The sequence below is a fragment of the Pseudopipra pipra genome, chromosome 1 (genome assembly GCF_036250125.1).
Source record: "Pseudopipra pipra isolate bDixPip1 chromosome 1, bDixPip1.hap1, whole genome shotgun sequence".
NCBI classification, from domain to species: Eukaryota; Metazoa; Chordata; class Aves; order Passeriformes; family Pipridae; genus Pseudopipra; species Pseudopipra pipra.
The window spans coordinates 51,783,409-51,802,751 of record NC_087549.1 but is presented as its reverse complement, the minus strand read 5'-3'; the positions used below and the strand labels follow the sequence as shown (position 1 = coordinate 51,802,751).

General features: G+C 36.5%; 1 protein-coding gene across 11 annotated transcripts in view; it reads right to left on the bottom strand.

Annotated features, from left to right (window-relative positions):
• The window catches only part of PTPRM (protein tyrosine phosphatase receptor type M), a 457,368-nt gene that overhangs the window by 131,116 nt on the left and 306,909 nt on the right, over positions 1 to 19,343 (bottom strand). For 5 of the 11 annotated variants that reach the window (XM_064656540.1, XM_064656549.1, XM_064656569.1 and 2 more), the window contains one exon: positions 18,864 to 18,893. The exons of the other annotated variants lie outside the window; for them this stretch is intronic. In XM_064656540.1, the coding sequence (XP_064512610.1) occupies positions 18,864 to 18,893 (30 nt within the window). The remainder of the gene's footprint in view (positions 1 to 18,863; positions 18,894 to 19,343) is intronic. 11 annotated transcript variants of the gene reach the window in all.

The following is a 19,343-nucleotide window of genomic DNA, read 5'->3' as shown; positions in this document are numbered from 1 at the left end:
TGACCATATAGCATCTATGACGCTCTTCCATTTAGAATTGCTAACAACTACAGATAAAATATGAGACTTGGAAACTGTCTTTGAGTCCTGGCTCCTTGTGCATACCATGAAACTACTGAATTGCACCAGTCTAACTTCGTTCACCCTTAGTGACCTGGTTTCATGGACAGGAAACATGAAAAGATCTGTGTCTGGGGCTTACACATTGCCAGTATGGTTTATTCTGGAGGAAACCTCAGATTCAGGATACAGCCAGCCCAGAATTGTGGGGATGTAAAGAAGTTTTTTTCCAGCACACTTTCACAAGAGCTTCCTTGAAAACATATAGAGGGCTTGCTGAATGATTGCAACACAACTGTTAAGACTTTTCACATTTCATTTAGTGAAAAAGCTTTGTGTAGCTCAGTTTTCAACTGACAATACAGCTCACCATCCAATAAACAAAACAGAAAAAGTAAAGATTAAAAGCATGATTGTGAGGGATAACCTTCAATTTTTTTTTGAAAGGTCATTCTGAATGATAAAAAAGTTGCTGAGGTTATTTCCTACTTTATTTATTTCTAAATATCAGGATAATCTGCTTACAAAATACATATCACATCTGCTCCTACCTTTTGTCATCATGATTTACTGTACCAGATTCTAAACACCTGTGATTGCTCTATCAAAGGCATTTCTGAATATACAGGACATTTTGCTAGAACAAATTCAATGACTTCCATATGATGATGTGACAGGGGATAAGTGTCATCAGACCAGATGTCCTCACAAGGTCCCATCCAACTTAAATTATTCCGTAAGCATGTATCTGCTTATCTACTGATACTTCTGATGTTCAGAACAGCCCAAGCTCATCAAAGAGAAGGCTACAACTAAACGAAGAATTATAACAAGGCTTAACATGCATTCCACTGCTCCTCTCAAGTGATCTGAGTATATGGCAGGAATTTGTACGTAGATTGTACCTCAGACACAGGGGAGAAAAAACTCAGAAAAAAAATTCCACTTGCTTTTCTGTTAACTACATACATCCTACTATGAAATTCTTTCTTGTTCTGACTGTGCTCAAGCCAAATATTGTTAATGTAGTTAAACAAGCAGGAACTCTAGTAAGGAATTTTTTTCCTTCAAAACTGGGATCACTGTCTATTCACAATCACAATACAGATTGTGCAGAAAAAATAAACTGACAATTCCTTTTAGCACTTATGTCAGCATGACTAGCCTGGAATCCTTTGTTTCTCAAATATTACAAACTATATAAAACAATTTGGTTATGGTTGCACTCTGCACTGCATCACTGTAAGTAATGTTACCAAAATGGTAGAGTGTAAGAAGAGCCCTATTTCCACAAAATAAACATTTTAAATAAAGTACCCAAAGGTTCTGCCATCCATGAACTGGAAATACACACTGACTGTCATCAGATCGAAGAGGCTGCACCAGTCCTTTGTCTTACCTATGCCATTTTCAGACTGAGTAGGCAAGAAACAATTCCTCTGCTGCAATCACAGCAAATAAACAAAGCCTAATAAATAACCACTGCTACTTTAGAGAAGTCAAGGTGTTCCCGTTCATAAAGCAGTTTGTGTGTATTTTTTCCATCATATTATGCCCTTGTAATTCACAACAGAACAGACGGAAAGCATCTTACTCTTTGCTTTGTTACCTGCTAGTAGGGCAGGTGTTGACTGTGGCATTACATAAGTTTATGAAACATCATAAATTGATTTATTTTGGAGTTTTCTTCTTTTTGCTATACATCTGCTGACATTCAACCCCACAATAAAATACTGCATTAAAAACTCAGTTTCCACTTGGATGACATCAATTTATGAACATATTTGATATGAAAACATAATTTGTGCAACTGGTCTTCAAAAAAATTAATTGTTTTCCATGCAGTTTCCAAGCAATAGAAAAAATAATCTCTGTGAAAACACACTGCAGCCTTACCATATCACCATATCATAAAATGTTATGTCTGCAAAGTAAAGTGAAGTGTTTAGCAAACAAAAAGAATGAAGACTGAGGACTAAGTCTTGCTGAAAGATGAGATACAGTCACCTGACTTTAGAAATAGCCTTTTAACTGCCAACTGTATAATGAGAGTAAATAAGAAGTGAACATGAATTCACTGACAGTTATTGAGAGCAAAATAGTTGTGTCAAAACAATCCAGTACTACAGAATTGACATGGTAGGCTGCTTTTCTTAATAACTTGTGCTAGTTGGATTCAGCTTTTCTTCAATTTAACATGTCTCTTCAGAAAGATGGTCTGTTTCTTTGCTAGAAGTAACCTACTGAAGAGCTGGCTGAATGAGAGGTTGCTTTGCAGTTACGATTTGTTCATCTTCGATCTATTTGGCATAATTGCATATGGGAGAGTAATCATTAGATGCCTGAGACAGTGCTGCCTCTATCTGGAGCAAAATACTGTACCATCATAAATGAGGTACAGTACTGACAGTCAAGAATTCTCTTTCCTTGGAGTCAATGGTTTTATATTTGGATGAAGATTAAGCATTGAATATACGAACTGCACCATGTGCAAGCCACACATACATGAAAAAAGGGACACTTCTGGCTCAAATATTTTTTTTTATGTGAAAAGCAGACTGAGACACAGAAGCTTTGCTTCTAATGTTCTTTGTGAAACACCATTCTTTTTAAAATCTTCAATGGAATTTGTTCCAGAAATGCATCCTTCTATACTGCTACATCAACTTTACCTCTGGAAGCTTAGTCATCTATCACACTTTTAACCATATGATCATGTGTAACTAAGTAATTATAAGAAAAATGCATTTTCTGAAAATTAACATCATCTTCAACTCCAGGACCACTGAAGACTAAAGTAGAGTGCTCTTTGCTTTTCTTACAGCTGTGGTGTTATTTACTTGGGAACTACTCATCCTTCTTGCTCCTTGTTAAGTCATTTAACATCTGAAAATGCCAGAAGAATGTGATTTTTTTTTACCATTATTTTTCCATGTCAACGTGAAAATGCCATTTTCTTTAACATTCTACATGTTGCCCAGAAAGAAAAAAAGATTTAGAGGCCTAGTTCAGTATAGAGTATCAGTATTCACACGCACATTTCTGGCAGAATTTGCTGCAAAATTATGGGTTGGTTTAATGCTATGGAATAGAAAAATGGCAGCTGCTGCTGCTACAATAAAGGATAGCAAAAATTCCAGCTGTGGATATGCAATCCCTCTTTCAGTGTAATACAAAAAGTGATATTTCCTATGACTAAATTAAATGTGCAACTTTGGCTTGTTTCTCTCTAATCTCATGTTTTCAGCTACTTAACTTTCTTCAGGATTGAAAAAAACAGATGCTCAATGCACCACTCCCACAAACAAAACTATCCATGCAATAATTAATGAAAGCTGTGTAATTTCTTTTTTCTATTTGTGAATCAACCCATAATTTCAATCTCCTCTGATTTCTGTATAAACATTTATTTTTAGCTTCAGAGATGAAAAGCTGACATTCAAAAGAAATAAGGCATAGGAAAATTTTAATAGCTATTAGATATAAGCATAAAAATGCCATCTGTATATAAACTCCAAGCAGCATATAGGAAGAAAAAAATGCAGCTGACATGTTTAAATGTCTATATTTCACTGGGAAATTAGCTACTGTAGGAAATTTTCCAGTATCTATAATAAAAGATACAGTACTGTCTTGTAGTGGAGCTGACTAGATAGATGGTGAAGGAAACATAACACTGTCCTGTTCCCTTAGATTTGCAACAGCAGAATTTAATAACAGAATCTCTTGTTGCATTCTGTTACAGACTAAACCACTGAGAGCTGCAACTTCAAATTCGGGCCATCCTGAAGCTTCTGTGGACCTCGGCCACCTCTTTCTTCAAAGCTTTTTGTGTCATATGGAGTTAGTTACAGTACCACTGCAAGCCACAACAAGTGACAAGTCTCAAGTTCCTGCTGTACCTGTCTCCACTTCAGCAACACTCGAAGGGTGAGTGCCTGGCACAATGTTGTGACAAGGTGTGTGGGTATCGGATCAAAGAGGAGAAGGATCACAGTTACTTCTCCTCCCACAGAATACCTTTGCTATTTTATCACCAAGAATTACAGTCCAAGTGGAACCAACTAATTATTTCTCTGGTTGAATGTTTACATGTGCATGTTATGCTCTAAGAAATTTGTTAGCATCTGAGGCACTGTCAGCTGAGGATTTTCAATGCTTTTCCTTTTACTGAAAGTGCTACCGAAGTCTCACAGATATTTTCCTTGTCTGGTTGCCTCCTGGGACATTTCTTTTCCTTACCTGTTCCTTTTTGGGTCACTTTTGTTCCTTGACAAAGCATACAGCTGTGTCACAGCTTATGGCTAAACTGAGGAAACCAGGAGCGCTCATTAGTTCCAGCAGCCTGGTGCATGCCCTGACTTCATCCTGGCTCTCAGATGAAACTGAGAATGATCATATCAAAATCCAGACTGTTTGGTTTCCTGGCAGATCCAAGTTAACCAACATACTCAAGAAACTAACATGTATAGTGGTGTCCCCTTGTCTTGCAATGGAGTTCCTGAAGGATGGACTTAGTGGCTGAGGATGCACTGGACTTTCAGGAAAGTCATCAGTGGGATGACATAGCCCATTGGCTGTTACCAGTTCACAGTCATTTGTCTCACATCTTACTATCTGATGTCTATGGGCTGCTTCAGTTGTCTCCTGCAGTAAAGATGTGAAGCTGTAATTGCCTTATGTCTTGAGACTTTTAAAAAACACAGTTAAATACCCTGAAGCACCCTAGCACAGGCTTCCAAATTTTCTTCTCGAAAAGTTTTGTTGAGTTACAAGAGAGCAATATAAAGAGCTGAATGCCTTGCTTTTTAAAGACCAGCCATGCACACATTGCCTGATTTTTTAGAAAAGGAGTGTGAACAAAATGGAAGTGGAAAGCTTGTTTGAAGATGAGGTCATAGCAGGCCATGTGCTCTTCTGCAGTGAAGTTTTATAGCTTGTTGCATCATCTTAAACCCACAAAAAGCCCATTTCAGGATAACAGAGTGAACATAACCCATAATGCACTACTTCTCCAACAGCCTGCAATAATGACATTATTACAGAAAGACACAGGACTACACTAGTCCCTTTAATTTTGAAAACTGGTGTACACGGACTATCATCAAAATGCTGGCAACTAGATGTTAATAAGACTCCATCCAAAGAAGTCAAAGTCTTGTCTTTAAAGCTTGATAAAAAGTCACAGCTCAAAATCAACCAATGGAAAAGACTCAATGGAGGCACTTATTTACTAGTTATTGGGACAAAAACCTGAGAAGGTTTACTGTGCAGGGCACATGTACACGCACATCTACAGAGCTCCAAATTACAGCCTGCATAGAGAAACAGAGGTATGAAATACCAGAAGTTAGTACTCTGGCACATCATTTCCTTCACTTCAGATACATCCTCAAATGATACAAAAATAGACTAGCTTACTTTCTGACATGACTAAGGATCTTCAGTTTTGATCTACATACAACTACATTAATAATAGATTAAGGGTTGCTATCAAAGCATGATCACATGCTCCAGAAGGAAGAAACTACAAAGTACAGCTGTCAAATCACTCTCACTAGCTAAAGCAAGGGCAAACTAACCATATCTGAACTTCTGGGACATTTGCTGGTTTATTTAACCTCTCTTTAACATTTTAATCCTGAGTAAAGATTTGCATGCACATGACACAAACATTCTCCTCCTACTTAGTGACCTTGGACAGATAAGGAAAGATTTTTTTCTGTAAAGATGGTAGTATCATCATAGTACTTAAGGCAATAAAACGAGTCTGCAGAGAAGGAGGAACTATGGCATTAGTATTTTGTTAGTCGATACCAAAGAAATAGCATGTGACATAAGTTTACTTAGTATCTCAATCGAGTTTCTCAAGGATTACTCAATATTGAGTGGATGATGTCATTTCAAAATGCCAAAACTCTGAGTAACCATTTAACTACTTCTTGTTTCCTTGTAACTATGCCACTCTCTTAAATATGCAAATTAATCTGTTTGGCCTGTACATGTTTTAAAAATAGCTGTTTTGATTTACTTTCTGATAAACATCCAACAGCAAAACAAGCAACAAAAAAAGACAGCCCTTCACTGTCTGTCCTCAGAAAGGCAAAGCCATTCTGCCAGAGTCCAGCGCAAAATCTGCAAAGTGGGCATTTCTCAATACCAAAGAGAAACCAAGCACACAGAACTTACTAAAATGACAACAAATGGCTAATATGCATGGAGATCCCTTTGGTCACAAACAGACAAGATCTTCACAAATATTTACGGAGAATCACAGAATGGTTAAAGTTGGAAAAGACCTCTTGGATCATCAAGTCCAACACTACCTCAACTAGAGGTACTCTGGAGGTTAGTGAGATATGGGGAAGATGAAGACAGGCCAATTTAGCTACGAACTTCTGGTGACTAATCAGTAATCATGAACCAGGACAGTGACCTTTCCTGCTGAGTTTTCATTCCTGGTTAGTCACTCCAATTTATACGCTTTTCTTTGCTCTCAAATACTGCAAAATGGAGATGTTTTTTCATTCACAGCAAATTCACAAGTATCAAAATAACATCAAGTGACTTTTTATAGGGTTTTATAACTTTTTTGACCATTGAACTTTCTCACCCATATTAAAAAACTTTAGGAAAGAGAATTGATTTTAGTATAAAAGTCTAGATTCTCCACTATTAGTCAGATGTAAAAGATATATTATGAAAATCCTACACTATAAAATTTAGCCTAGATTTTCACTAGACACTGGCAGGAAAAACTAGGCTCCTAAGAATGTCCACAAAAGGAAAATAGACCTAACATTAAAAAGGGAGAAATATGTGATGAAAATGTTAACCTGTTGTCAGTATTTTTAACCCACCAGGCAATAATGTGGTGATTGGAAACACAAGATATTAAGTGATGTGGAAAACAGCATTGCTCGAATGAATCTGTTTACAACAAAATACAAAACAGAGCAATGAATTTGATAGACTATTAATGGGATGAGCAGTATGACCACAGGCATTTCTTGTGTTACTTAGAAATGGTGTGAGATAAAAAGAAAGGGAAAATAAGTTTTAGTATTTGGATCCTGTGCATTCCTCTGTAAATAATCAGAATGGCAGTTATACGCAGAGTTCATAGCCAAAAAAGAAAGATGTGATTAACCAACAGCAGCATATCTTGGAGTGCACATAGTGGACCGTAACCTTTCATTTATCATTGAGGTTAATTTCTATTTCTGAGGGTCACTAACTTGATCATATTTGCTCGAGGTACTGTTGATCTTCTTTAATCATAGAAAAAACCTTTTGTAAGTAATGCCTGTCTGAATGCAGCTAATTTAATCATATGACCTTTTCCATCTTATTTTCACCCTGTGGCTGTATGACTTCTAATCAGACAGCAAATTATGAGACTGTAAGTGGCACAGTATGCTCAGTTATTTTATTTATACATTTCTGAAAATTATGAGATGCTAAATTATTATATTATGCTGTTTTATTGTTTTCATACCTTTATTGAAAGGAACCTACTATTGCGGTATCTGGGCTTTAAATAAGGATTAATTTTTTTTTGTCAAAAGAGTAACCCATGTGCGCAAGAGTTCAAGCAGTAAAGCTTGGATGCTGATTATTCCTACTGTGGGAAAAGAGGCAGTGCTGCAGTCACTGAAGTGTCAAAGCAGGTAGTGTCAGAGAAAACACTTTACACCTCCCCTGGTACTTTTGCAAGGGCTACTCATAAAAGAACATGTGTATCTGCAAGTATATGTGGCTAACCCTGACTTAGCTGGTGATGTCTCCATCACTGATTTTCAGGTACCAATATTCCAACAACATATATTCTTTAGAAACACAAAGAACAAATTTTCTCAAATCCAACTGATGATAAAGGAAGAATAAAGTACTCTGACTCCCTGACTATTGGACCTCCGATAGCAATGATACCACTGCTTTGCAGTAGTTAATAGAAATCAAAATTTAATTAATGTGGAGAATACAGCTTAAAAACTTCCATCAGCAAGCTGGTGGCAGAAACTAGACCTCTTGATTCCCACACTCTTTCCATAACCTACTTGGAAGCTTTTTTAAAAATCAATTGCTATTATTAGATTTTTATGCCACGAAGAAGCCTACAGGAAAGAAGTGAACACCAGAATTTCTGAAAGGATGACTTCAAAGGACTGAAAACCTATGGACCATACTGATGTGAAACGTTCTGCAAAAGAATTAAAATTACAAAACCAATGGAAATTGTGGAGAAATTGCAGCCCTACAAACTTCCACTGAATACCCAAGTTTTTTCTCTGCCACCACTGCTCCATCACTCCTCAGTTAATTTCTTTTATATTGCATGGCAGCAGTCATGGCTGTATTTAAAAATCATCAAAACCTGCTTTAATCAGCTATTATTTGGATCTGAGAGATGGTTATAATGTTCATAGTGGCTTTATTGCCTTACTAAAACTATATCTCTGTTTTTAATACAGAAATGTACAACTGGGCCACAGATAATTTTCAGAAGTCAATACGTAGAACAAAAAAAAATGTCCCTCGTGAGATCGAATCTACATTCTACCCACGTATGCCTTATAGCATCACATATTTATATGAAACACAGTAAACCAGGTAATTCATTACAGAACACAAGACAGTGATTTATTAGCCTTTTGTTGTGCTGTGAGAAAATCTGGAGTCTCTCGAATTTTAGTCTCAAATAGTTAGGTTTTGCAACACCCTAGCAATTCCATCCAGTTCAGTGTAGCATCTGACTCCATGCAGAACACAATCCTCTAGTCATCAGGCACAGAAAAGATGGATACCTATTCTTTAACCTTTAATTACTATTTAGCTACATTACATATGCTGAGGGGAAGATTAGCCATAAACGCTTCTGGGGGCACTGTACACTCACTAGTAACCACTGCACGTAGAAAGTATGTATTTCACTCAGAACCAGCAAGTGGAAAAATATGTAGCACAGAGGGTTGGACAGCATATAATTAAACTCGCTTTGCATATTAGGTGAGTGACTAAAGCAGAAACCATTACTCTCTGTCTGCAAAGCAACTCCCAAGGTTGTTGCAGGCAGAACCACAGAGCCTTGCAATGCCAGGTGCATATGACTGGTGAAAAATAGGCTTTTTGTTATGGCTGGGCTGAGACATCCAAATAGAGGACCAAATTCTGTATAGTGCTGAAGTCAATGGGAATTGAGGGCATCCAGTACTTAAATGAATTCACACAGCAGGATATCAGAATGGACCTTATTTCAGATATTTTAGGCAATCAAATTTAAGTGGTTATGATGAGTTTGTTTTACTCATTTGATGTTGGCTTTATCATTCCAAGATTTTAATTCAGGGAAACTTTCCACTGTCTAGTTAAATTACCAGATGTTATGTATGACATTTTCTTTAAGGATATGATTTTAGGGAGCATGCTGATTTCATGACATTATACAGTGGGGGAAAAATATATTTATAATCTTAAAAATCTCATCTAATACAAAGCAATCACATATCAAACAACTAAAGCAGCATGTTCTGTTGAATCTTTCACTGTTTTTTTTTCATGGGTATGTCAACACTTTTTAAATCTGAATACATTATAATGGACTCACACTAACTTAAGCTACGAACATTTTTGGTGAACAATATTTTCTACTTCTAGACTCCATGTCATTGAAAAGTCAACTAATAATGGATGCTTAGAAATTAATTTATTTCTGGTATGCTATAACAACCATAATCAGACATAAATCCTTTTGCCCTGTTTGCATTTACTGAATTTGCCTTAATTATACTTCTGCCTAATTATGAAACTCAGTCTAGAGGGGAACTCGCAAGAAGCAATGATGCAGAAAGCAGAGGACAGTTTATTCCACTTCATGGATTTACAACTTTCTACTACTGCAAACCATTTGGAACAGACTCTATTTGTGAGGTCATTAACATGTAAACAGTGTCATACTGAAGACGCATGGCAATGACCTACCATGCTAATGAAAAGTGATATTGAGTTTGCTAATTCAGATAAGGGTACACAGATTGCCTTTTCTCTAATGTGCAAGGGCCTGTCACAGAAATAAATGCATGGTCCTTGTTGCAATTAATTTGATTCTTGTTCTTTTAAAGCTTTACTTGTAGATTTAATTAAAGCTTTCATGCAGCATACACTTTCAGGAAGTATCTATGTTTAATGGCTCTTTCCCCTAAATTAAAGAAACGAGTGAAGGTTAAGATTCAAAGAAGAACAAGAGATCATAAAATGAAAAGCTATGCTTAATATAGCAAGCATTACCTTGTTTTGACATAAGTGAATATGCAGTATTTATATACACTTCTTAAAATTAATGCTATATTGCAGCTTCCATTGTGAAATCATTTTCCGTTGGCTAAGATAATTTTTTTCTTTTTGAACACAAAATATTGCATACTAAGTTTCAACCTGGAGGTGAATATTTTAAAAGCCTTAGCAAAATCAATTTTTTGATAATAAAAAACAAGCAAATAAAACCAGCGTATTGTTTCCCCAGGAAACTAAAGAAACAAACCCCAATTCAAAAAATTGTAGACGTGTAACTCAGTATTTCCTTAGTTTTACTGTGTGAAATGCTCCAACAGAGTCAGTCTATCTAAGCAATAATCTGTTAGTAACTATCAAGAATAAAAATAATTAAAAAGGATATTCTGATGTTCTCTCTCTTCCTTCTACAGATTCTGAGGAGAGAGCTGGTAGGACTTCTCTAAGGCCTTTGATATGGTCCTACCCAACATCCTTATTTCCAAATTGGAAAGACATATTTGAAGTGGGTACTATTTTGTGGATAAGAAGTTGATTGGATGGATGCAGCCAGAGAGCTGTGGCAAGAAAGACATGGACGTACTGGAAAGAGTCCAGAGGAGGCCACGAAGATGATCAGAGGGCTGGAGCATCTCTCCTATGAGGAAAGGCTGAGAGAGTTGGGGTTGTTGACACTGGAGAAGAGAAGGGTCCAGGGAGACATCACTGTGCCCCTTCAGTACTTAAAGGGGGCTTATATAAAAGGGGGAGAGTGACTTCCTATACAAGCAGATAGTCAAAGGAAAACGGCTTTAAACTAAAAGATGAGAGATTTACCCCTTTACTGTAAGGGTGGTGAGAAACTGGAACAAGTTGCCCAGAGAAACTGTGAATGCCTCATCCCTGGAATTGTTCAAGGTCAGGCTGGACGGAGCTTTGATCTAACCTAGTGAATCCCCCATAGCAGGGGTTTTGGAAAAAGGTGATCTTTAAGGTCCCTTCCCACCCAAACCATTCTGTGATTCTATGATCCTGTGACATGGAGCAAGAACAAACGATAGGCAGTCTGCATTAAGTATTGGGAGATAAAGCAGAACATAGGGAATGAAAATAAGGCAATCTTAAGGAAATATTTTCCAGGATATGACAGACAATATAGTATCGGGGGGCGGGGGGGGGGGGGTAAGGGAAAAGGAGATAAAGAAAGTCAGGAGTAAGTAAAAAGATGAGCAGAGGAAGAAGAGAAACAACAGAAAAAGTAAACGATAAGAAGAACGGGGAGCCAACCTTAAGAGCTGCATTAGTTTCAAAACTAACTACAATAGTTCTGAAAGAGAAAAAGTAGCTGGAAAGAAGACAACAACAGTTAAGATCTCTGGAGTAAAACCCTTTTTTGGGCAGAGAACTGGACAAAGACACTTCCACGAATGCTCAGTACTCCTGCCTCAAAATAGTGAAATAGTTTACAGGGCTTTATATTCCAACAAAAAGGCAGCTGAAACTGCATTAATCTATTAATAAAAAAATAAACCTGTTCTTGCTGAGAGCTTGTATTAGGACCAAGGCACCCTGTTCTCCATTTCATTTTTTTTAAAGTATATTGTAGGTAATCCCTTTAGTTTAGTAACACCCTTATGTGCTTCTCTTCTTTTGCTAGTTTAAAATATCTTATATAATCTTAATCATATTAAAGTGACATGACTCCTCCCTACTCAGTAAGCAGAAAGGAAAGTTCTACTTCCAGTAACATGTGAATGTTACAGCTAAGGATCAGGGCTCTATTCTGTGATGTATCATAAACATGACAATCTTACCTGAAAAATGCCAGTAAATACAAAGCATTCAGTATTTCATCTGCTTTTGAAAATACACTGTAAGCCATGAACTTAGTTGATACGAAATGACCTTTCCATTGATAATTTCCAAAGAGGACCATAAATGGCAAAATACATGCCATTATATCTAAAGCATAACTAAACACTACCTAGCCCACCTAAAACTGTTATTTGCTGCAAAAAAATATTGCATATTGTGTTATTATGCTGAATATGAACATGCTGGTGAAATCCATACCGGAAGATTTTATTTTTGGCTACTGATGTCACCACACAGGAGGAAAGAACACTATCACTTTGCAATAGGGGATGTGGAATGTCATAATCACTCTGAAATAGCCGATTCTCTCATTCCTGTATGATTGTGAAATGCACAGGTTGGCATTTCACAAAGGGAATGCTTTGCTTTCCCTTTCCTTCAGACAAGACAGATGCCTCTGGTAGCTCTAACTTGTGTCTTCATGATCAGAAGGATCAGGGAATGGGAAAGAAGGAAAGAAGCTATCTCTCTCTGCAGGTGAACGGAGTATAATCGAGATAGCCCTGGACGTTTGGTTCAATATCTCACTGAGGGATCTCAGATCAAATGCAGAACAGTCCTGAGCTTCAGCTGCTGAAGAGAAAAATAAATGTACTTCTTTATGTTCACCAGCTCAGTACTCACAGGAGCAGGTATTTCACTGCACAAGCCCTACAAAACTCTGCTCTGCTCCAACTACTACTTCTTTTTATTTGAATCACTCTGCTGTCTGGTTGGCGCAGGAACAGATGGAATTATGCAAGACTTTCCTGACAGTCCTACAGATTTCTCTCCATAGCATACACTAAATGTTACAGTCTAATAATTACCAGATGTTATGTTATAATAGCAGTAATAACAAACTTTTCTTGCACACTAGTAAATGAAAAGAAGTCATGATTCTAATATACTATGATAAGTCTCATAAAAGATATTCTTTTGTAACAGGTAATCTAGGACTGAAGAAATACCAGGCACATTTTGCTGGATATGTTAGCACACAGCACAGTCGTTCTTCTGGTTCCTTGCTTGATTAGTTTTTGTTATACTCGGTTTCAAACCTGGTGCAATCTTCCCAGATACAACTTGCCCTGAAATTAGGAAGGACCCTGGTCAGATAGAATTCTCGTGCAGATTCTCACAAATGGAAACAGAAGGTCAGTGATCAGGAGTGGCAGAAGAAAGCAAGAGATATGGCTCTTTATTCTCTCATATCAGAAATAGGTAATTTATTGCGGGAAAACTGACAGAAAGAAAATTTGGAAATGAATGATGATTTTGGTCAGCTAGCCATTCCAGAAAGCAAATGGCCACTGTTGTTCTCTCCAGGGATCTGGCAGTCTACACTTTAGGGGAGCTAGAGGTGTACTGTAAATAAGAAAGGAAATGTAAAGGTTAAGTAACAGCAACAATACCAATAACAAAGGGTACAAGGAGGAGACAAACAATTCATGTGGAAACTCCCCCCAACAGGTAATATCGGACTGCTTTCTCTGCCATATTTTGGGACCTGTAACAGAGCCCTTTCCCCTGAGGCCAGGAAATGATGTGAGGTGATATAGAATAATCTTCAAGTCCTGGCAGTGCTGCCTCCTGGCTACAGCAAAAATTAACCCTGTTCTGGCTGGAACCAGAACAGATTATGTGACCAACACAGCAATTAATAATTTCTGATACTTCACCTCTCTCTGTCATACTTATTTATTTGAAGAACCCAAACTTGCAGCACTTTACAGTTTATGGTTTCTAATTCAGTACATCTGGGATACTGTGGTTTTAAAAAGTCTGGGTAAGTTCAGAAATGACCACGGGTTTCCAGTACGGGTATTGGAAAAGTAACCTGGAGTGAATATCTAAACATGTCCAGAAAAGATGAACTAAAGCAGAGGTATTCCTCCACATGAATGATCTGATCTCTGCTGCACTTCAAGGAAGCTATTTCATATAGTCAGATCACTGCCCTGGGGGGCTCACACACTTCAGAAAGAGCTGACAAAATTAAAAAAAAATACTTACTGGTGGTGTGTGTGTTAAGCATTATTTACAGTTTTTCTACAGAGAAATGGGAATGTAAGCCTTGGCTATAAGGCACTACAATCAGATTCAAAAGAATCAGAAGATACAAGGAATCAGTATAAGAAATAACAACTTTAGATAGATTTTTATAAAATTATGTAGCATATTTTAATTAAAAATAAAATCCCAATTCTGAGATTGCTCGGTATCTCTGCATGAAAGCTAGATACCTCTGTACACAAAGCATATGACACATAGCACACAAATGTGTTTTTCTGCAATGGCAATTTAGTAGAACACCCTTCTTGCTGTTTTGGGACTAAGTTTTATCCAAAGATTTTAATATGTTGGCATCGTAGACTTTGCAAGATGCAACAAAACTCATGAGACATCCTCAAATCATTTTAGTCTAGCTTACAAGACAATTACAGGAATCCATGTTTATTTTTGATTACACAATTCTATGATACAAGTCTATGTACCTATGCATATTTAAATATTCAGAAGAAATCACAGGTCTAACAGAATCAAACAGTTCAAGCACATTCATGGTTTTCTGTTCAGTATTCCCCCCCAGGTACAAGATGCAAATTAATGATCTTATTCTGGTTCCAGGGGCAGTTGCAGTTGAGAATACAGGACTGTTTCTAACCTCTTTCACTATTTTCTGCAGAAGTTTTAAATGTGATGACTGCATATTCCCTGGAATTACCCAGAAATGCTGAGAGATATGATACCATTGATTTTTTAAAAATTTGATTACTCCAATTATTAAGGTCATTTTGTAAATCTACTAACCTTGTGCCTTCTGCCATAAGTATTAGGTCAATGGCAATGGGACTAGGAAAATGAGCCACAAATTAAGTCTCTGAACAGAGATCCAGAAGCCAGCACTGAGTATCTGCTAGCGATGCAAGAGACACACACATAACTAAACTGAGAACAGACTCCCAGGCTCCTGAGCTCAAGTCAGAAATACAAGAAAAGCATATTTCAACTGAGCCCCAAACTACCAAATTCTTGGGAAAAGGGCTGACATTTATATGAAAAAGCTCAGTGTTTGTGGAATTAATTCTCTTGCAGCAGGAATTCTGTAATCTGACTCATATGTACCAGGCAACAGAACCTCTAGTCCTACACAGTGCTGGGCTTTGGGATTGAGATTTCCATACATAGGATGAACCTTGATGCATTCCTATTCTAGATCACCTAACTAAATTATCAGTGCTGGGACAGACAACAGCAGATTTCATACTACGAAGAACTCAACATAATTAGGATTTTATAAGAATATTAGGCAATAATTGTCTCCTATTGAAATGACTTGTGAAAAGGCACAAAAATAGAACAAAATTATGCACCTAACTGCTGTGCAGCCCTGTTGTTGCATAAGTACTTAATTTCAATAATAATCACGACTTACAATTTTGATATCAAGCTTAAACTGAGGAACAGCACCAAAAGCTGCCTTCACAACTTTGTATTTTAATTTGGTGTACGTCCTACTCACAGAAATATAACGAAGTCTCGAGTAAACTCCAGCGGTCCAAGCACTCGCTTTGTCTGATACTTGAATCTGCATGAATCTAGCTGTTAGCTCCTGCCTAATGAATAACGGTCTCCAAGGACAGAATCTTTATAAAAATTAAAATCTCGAATATAAAAGTTAATGGCCAACATTCACCACAGTGGTACTTGTTGTCACCTTAACAATAGGCTTGCCTAGTTCATTTAACCATAATTACAAAAAAAAAGAAGAAGAACACATTTTCCTCTCTTCAGCCCATGGTGCAGTAGTTTTGCCATCAGAAAATGTGTCAGGAGTAAGCAGTCATACCAATGCTGCCTGCCATGCTGGGAACACCAGTTGTTCCAAATGTAACTAACGACAGTATCTCCATTCTTCTTTTTTCCCACCTGGAATCGACTGCCAAGTCAAAAGACCTGCTGCAGAGTTAATGAGCACTATTAAATTTGCTCAAATTTTAAGAACAAAAGAACTTATAGAGGACTAACTACAGCCAGACAAAAAAAAAAATCTGCTGCCTGACTGAGGTGAAAGGTAAAAAATGCACCAGTTTTCAGGAACGCAAGAGTGGGAGGAAAGACTGGCAGAGGCACTTAAGCCCATTAAAAAGAATTCTCAATAGCAGCACTTAACTTCTTTTCTCTAATGTCTCTTGACTGGCTAACTAGTAAACACAAGATAAAATAGAAATAATTCTCTGCCAAATATGCACAGCTGTAGGTCCACCTCTGATGATTCATCAGCAGCTCCTGGCATCTGCCAATTTTTTCTTTTTTAATTTTAATTTAGGATGGATCTAGAAGTGGCAGAGATTGCAGGGAAAAGGAGGCCACAGCACACAAGGAAAGCAGCACACAAGACAATAGTAACTATTTCAGTGCATAGATGCTTGCTTGGATGTTACAGCTTGCATTTACAATGACTAATCAGTAAATTTGAATATGATACTCAGTATAGAAGTGGTAAATTAGCAATGGTAGAGTACTTGAAATCATGTTTCTCAAAATATATAACATTTTATAATCCATACCAACTTTCTCAGCTAAAAATAAAACTGTAATGAATTCTGCATTCATGTAAGATTTCCATCAATTTCAGTGAAATTGCGTAGTGTGTAAACAGGTGGAGAATTTGGTCCAAAATACTTCCTCCTACTGACAGACAATTTTGACTGCTCTTTTCAGGGCTCTGACTTTGCTTCTTTTGCCAGACAGGGAACAAAAGAATACAAGGTCAAGATCCCACAATTTCTTTTGGAAGACTTAGTGGACCCAGCTACAAAGTTACTGCATTTGTATCACACTAAAAAAAAGACAGATCTTTTCTTGAAGCCACTGGGAGACTATTTCAAATAATCCCGAGACACTCTCCTCCATCCACTGTTAACAGTCTCTATGATTTCAAAACTGGAGATAAAACATGTTCGTAAAACTTAAAAAACCCATTTCAATTTACATATTTTCCTCTGTCAGTGGAAAAAGAGAAAAAATATATAATACAATTTCTTTGAATAATGAAACAGTGTTTCATTTAATGTTCCATTTGTTTCAATTTTGGTTTTGACTTAGCCTTGAGATATGAATCATATTAAAATATTTATTTAAATATATTTACTTATTATGGCAACAACATACTATATGACTTACTGTATTACATTCTTTTGACATTTTAAAGAACTACATTTAAATGATCCCAAACTGAATTTATTTTTTTAATGCCTATGAAGATATGGTCTTTTTATCTCTGGAACAGAAATAAATTTTGAAATACTGTATCTGTGGCAGAGATAATTTTTTCTGACCTTCATATTAATACACTGCTTTAAAGAACAGTTTTAAAAATTGTACTACATGTAGAGTGTCAAAATAATGTAACATGAAATCTGCATTACCAAGCAAATGAGCACTTTCAATATTTTCAGAAGTCTTACGGAATTTCAACTAAGAGGTTTAAATTTTAGTTGCTTTCATTCATTGGAAGCATGGTTCTGCTTACCAAGTTTTCAAGCTAGAAAATATTTACTAATTTTTCCATAAATCCTATAAATGAATTTTTGACCCTTTTTCAAAATATCAATTGAAAAAATATGTTTAAAAAGTTCGAAGAGCAACTGGAAAGGAACATGAGAAACTTCATATTGCTTTTAAATAAAAACATTACTGAAATGTGTTCCTTTCAAGAGTGTGCTACTACCATATGTACTTGAAAACAAGTACTAATATTTGTCTCATGCAAGTAACACCCAAACTTCTCTAACTACATAAAAATATCTCATAGGTTCCCATGACTTTTAAATCTGAGGTTTAGAGAAAACAGGTATCTACTGGACAGCTGATTTTTGCTGCTGGCCAACAAGATTAAACAAGATTAAATGAGTCTCATTTTGCAACTAAGCAAGACCTCTAATATTTTGTTAATCCAAAAACTACTATGTACTTCTTGTACCTGGAAAGCAAGTAAAGGTGAATAGCTGCAGAAAGGGATTTGCTAAATTCACAGAAGGACCCTTCTCATTCATCACCTGGCAGCAGGGAATGAAACGAAGGCTTTGGGTAAATAAAGAAGCATATAATGCTATTACTAAGGACTGTATCAAAACAAAAGGTTGTTACTTACTGAAAGTTATGTTTCATCCTGCCCTCATTTTTTAGTGCTCACTCCTTTGAAATTCACTTCAGAAATGGTAACTCATGATGTTTATGCATTATCATTATTCATGAAAAAGTAGTAATATGTACACAGCAACAAATGGAAATGCTTGTACATGTCTAACCAATGCTATATTTTCAACAGAACAAATAAGAAAGAAACTGCTAAATAAATTCTGAAAATAGTTATTTAAGCATGAAAATTTCTCATCGACATGGTAGTGGTATTTATACCTACTACTTCTCAATTAAGAAAATTTCTTACATAATGATATTCAAAGGACTCTAATGCACAGTACGAGGCATAAGAAACTGTTATAAAGCTAAAAGCTAAATATTTAATTACATTATTGACCATGTTGTTTTTATCTTGGTAAAACTTTTACAAAGTATGTTTTTATACAGGAACTTTCAATATTAGCATTCACTACTTAGGCATGGAACAACATGGCAGAAAGTGTGTCTCTGATGACAAAGAAGTTACTTACAGGTAATAAGTGTAGGAGTGATAGCTTCTTCTGCCATGATGGTGGAAGGATTAGGCAGTGGTGGAAAAGATGAAATGGAAGGAAAGAAAAGTCAAATATTAATGTATGAAAAACCAAGATGAAACTGAGACCTGAACTGGTGACACAAATGAAAGGTAGCAAGAATGCATATCTGAGCATATCATGCAATGTGTCTGGAATAGACAGATGACATATCCAATCTTCATAAAACTTTGAGCAATACAATATATAATGCATCTCCAACTGTTAAATCAAACCATCTTAAAGTACACCTACTAAGTAATGTTAGGTATTTAATGTTTATTTATATCTCCATATACAACACACAAACATTCCCAATTAAAGTGCTAAACCACTTCTGATTACACCTCAGCTGCATTAGGAATAAGGATATGGAACTTCTAGCATGGTGTTACAAGGTTAGCAATACAGAATTTCAGAACAAGTATGAAGTAGCTT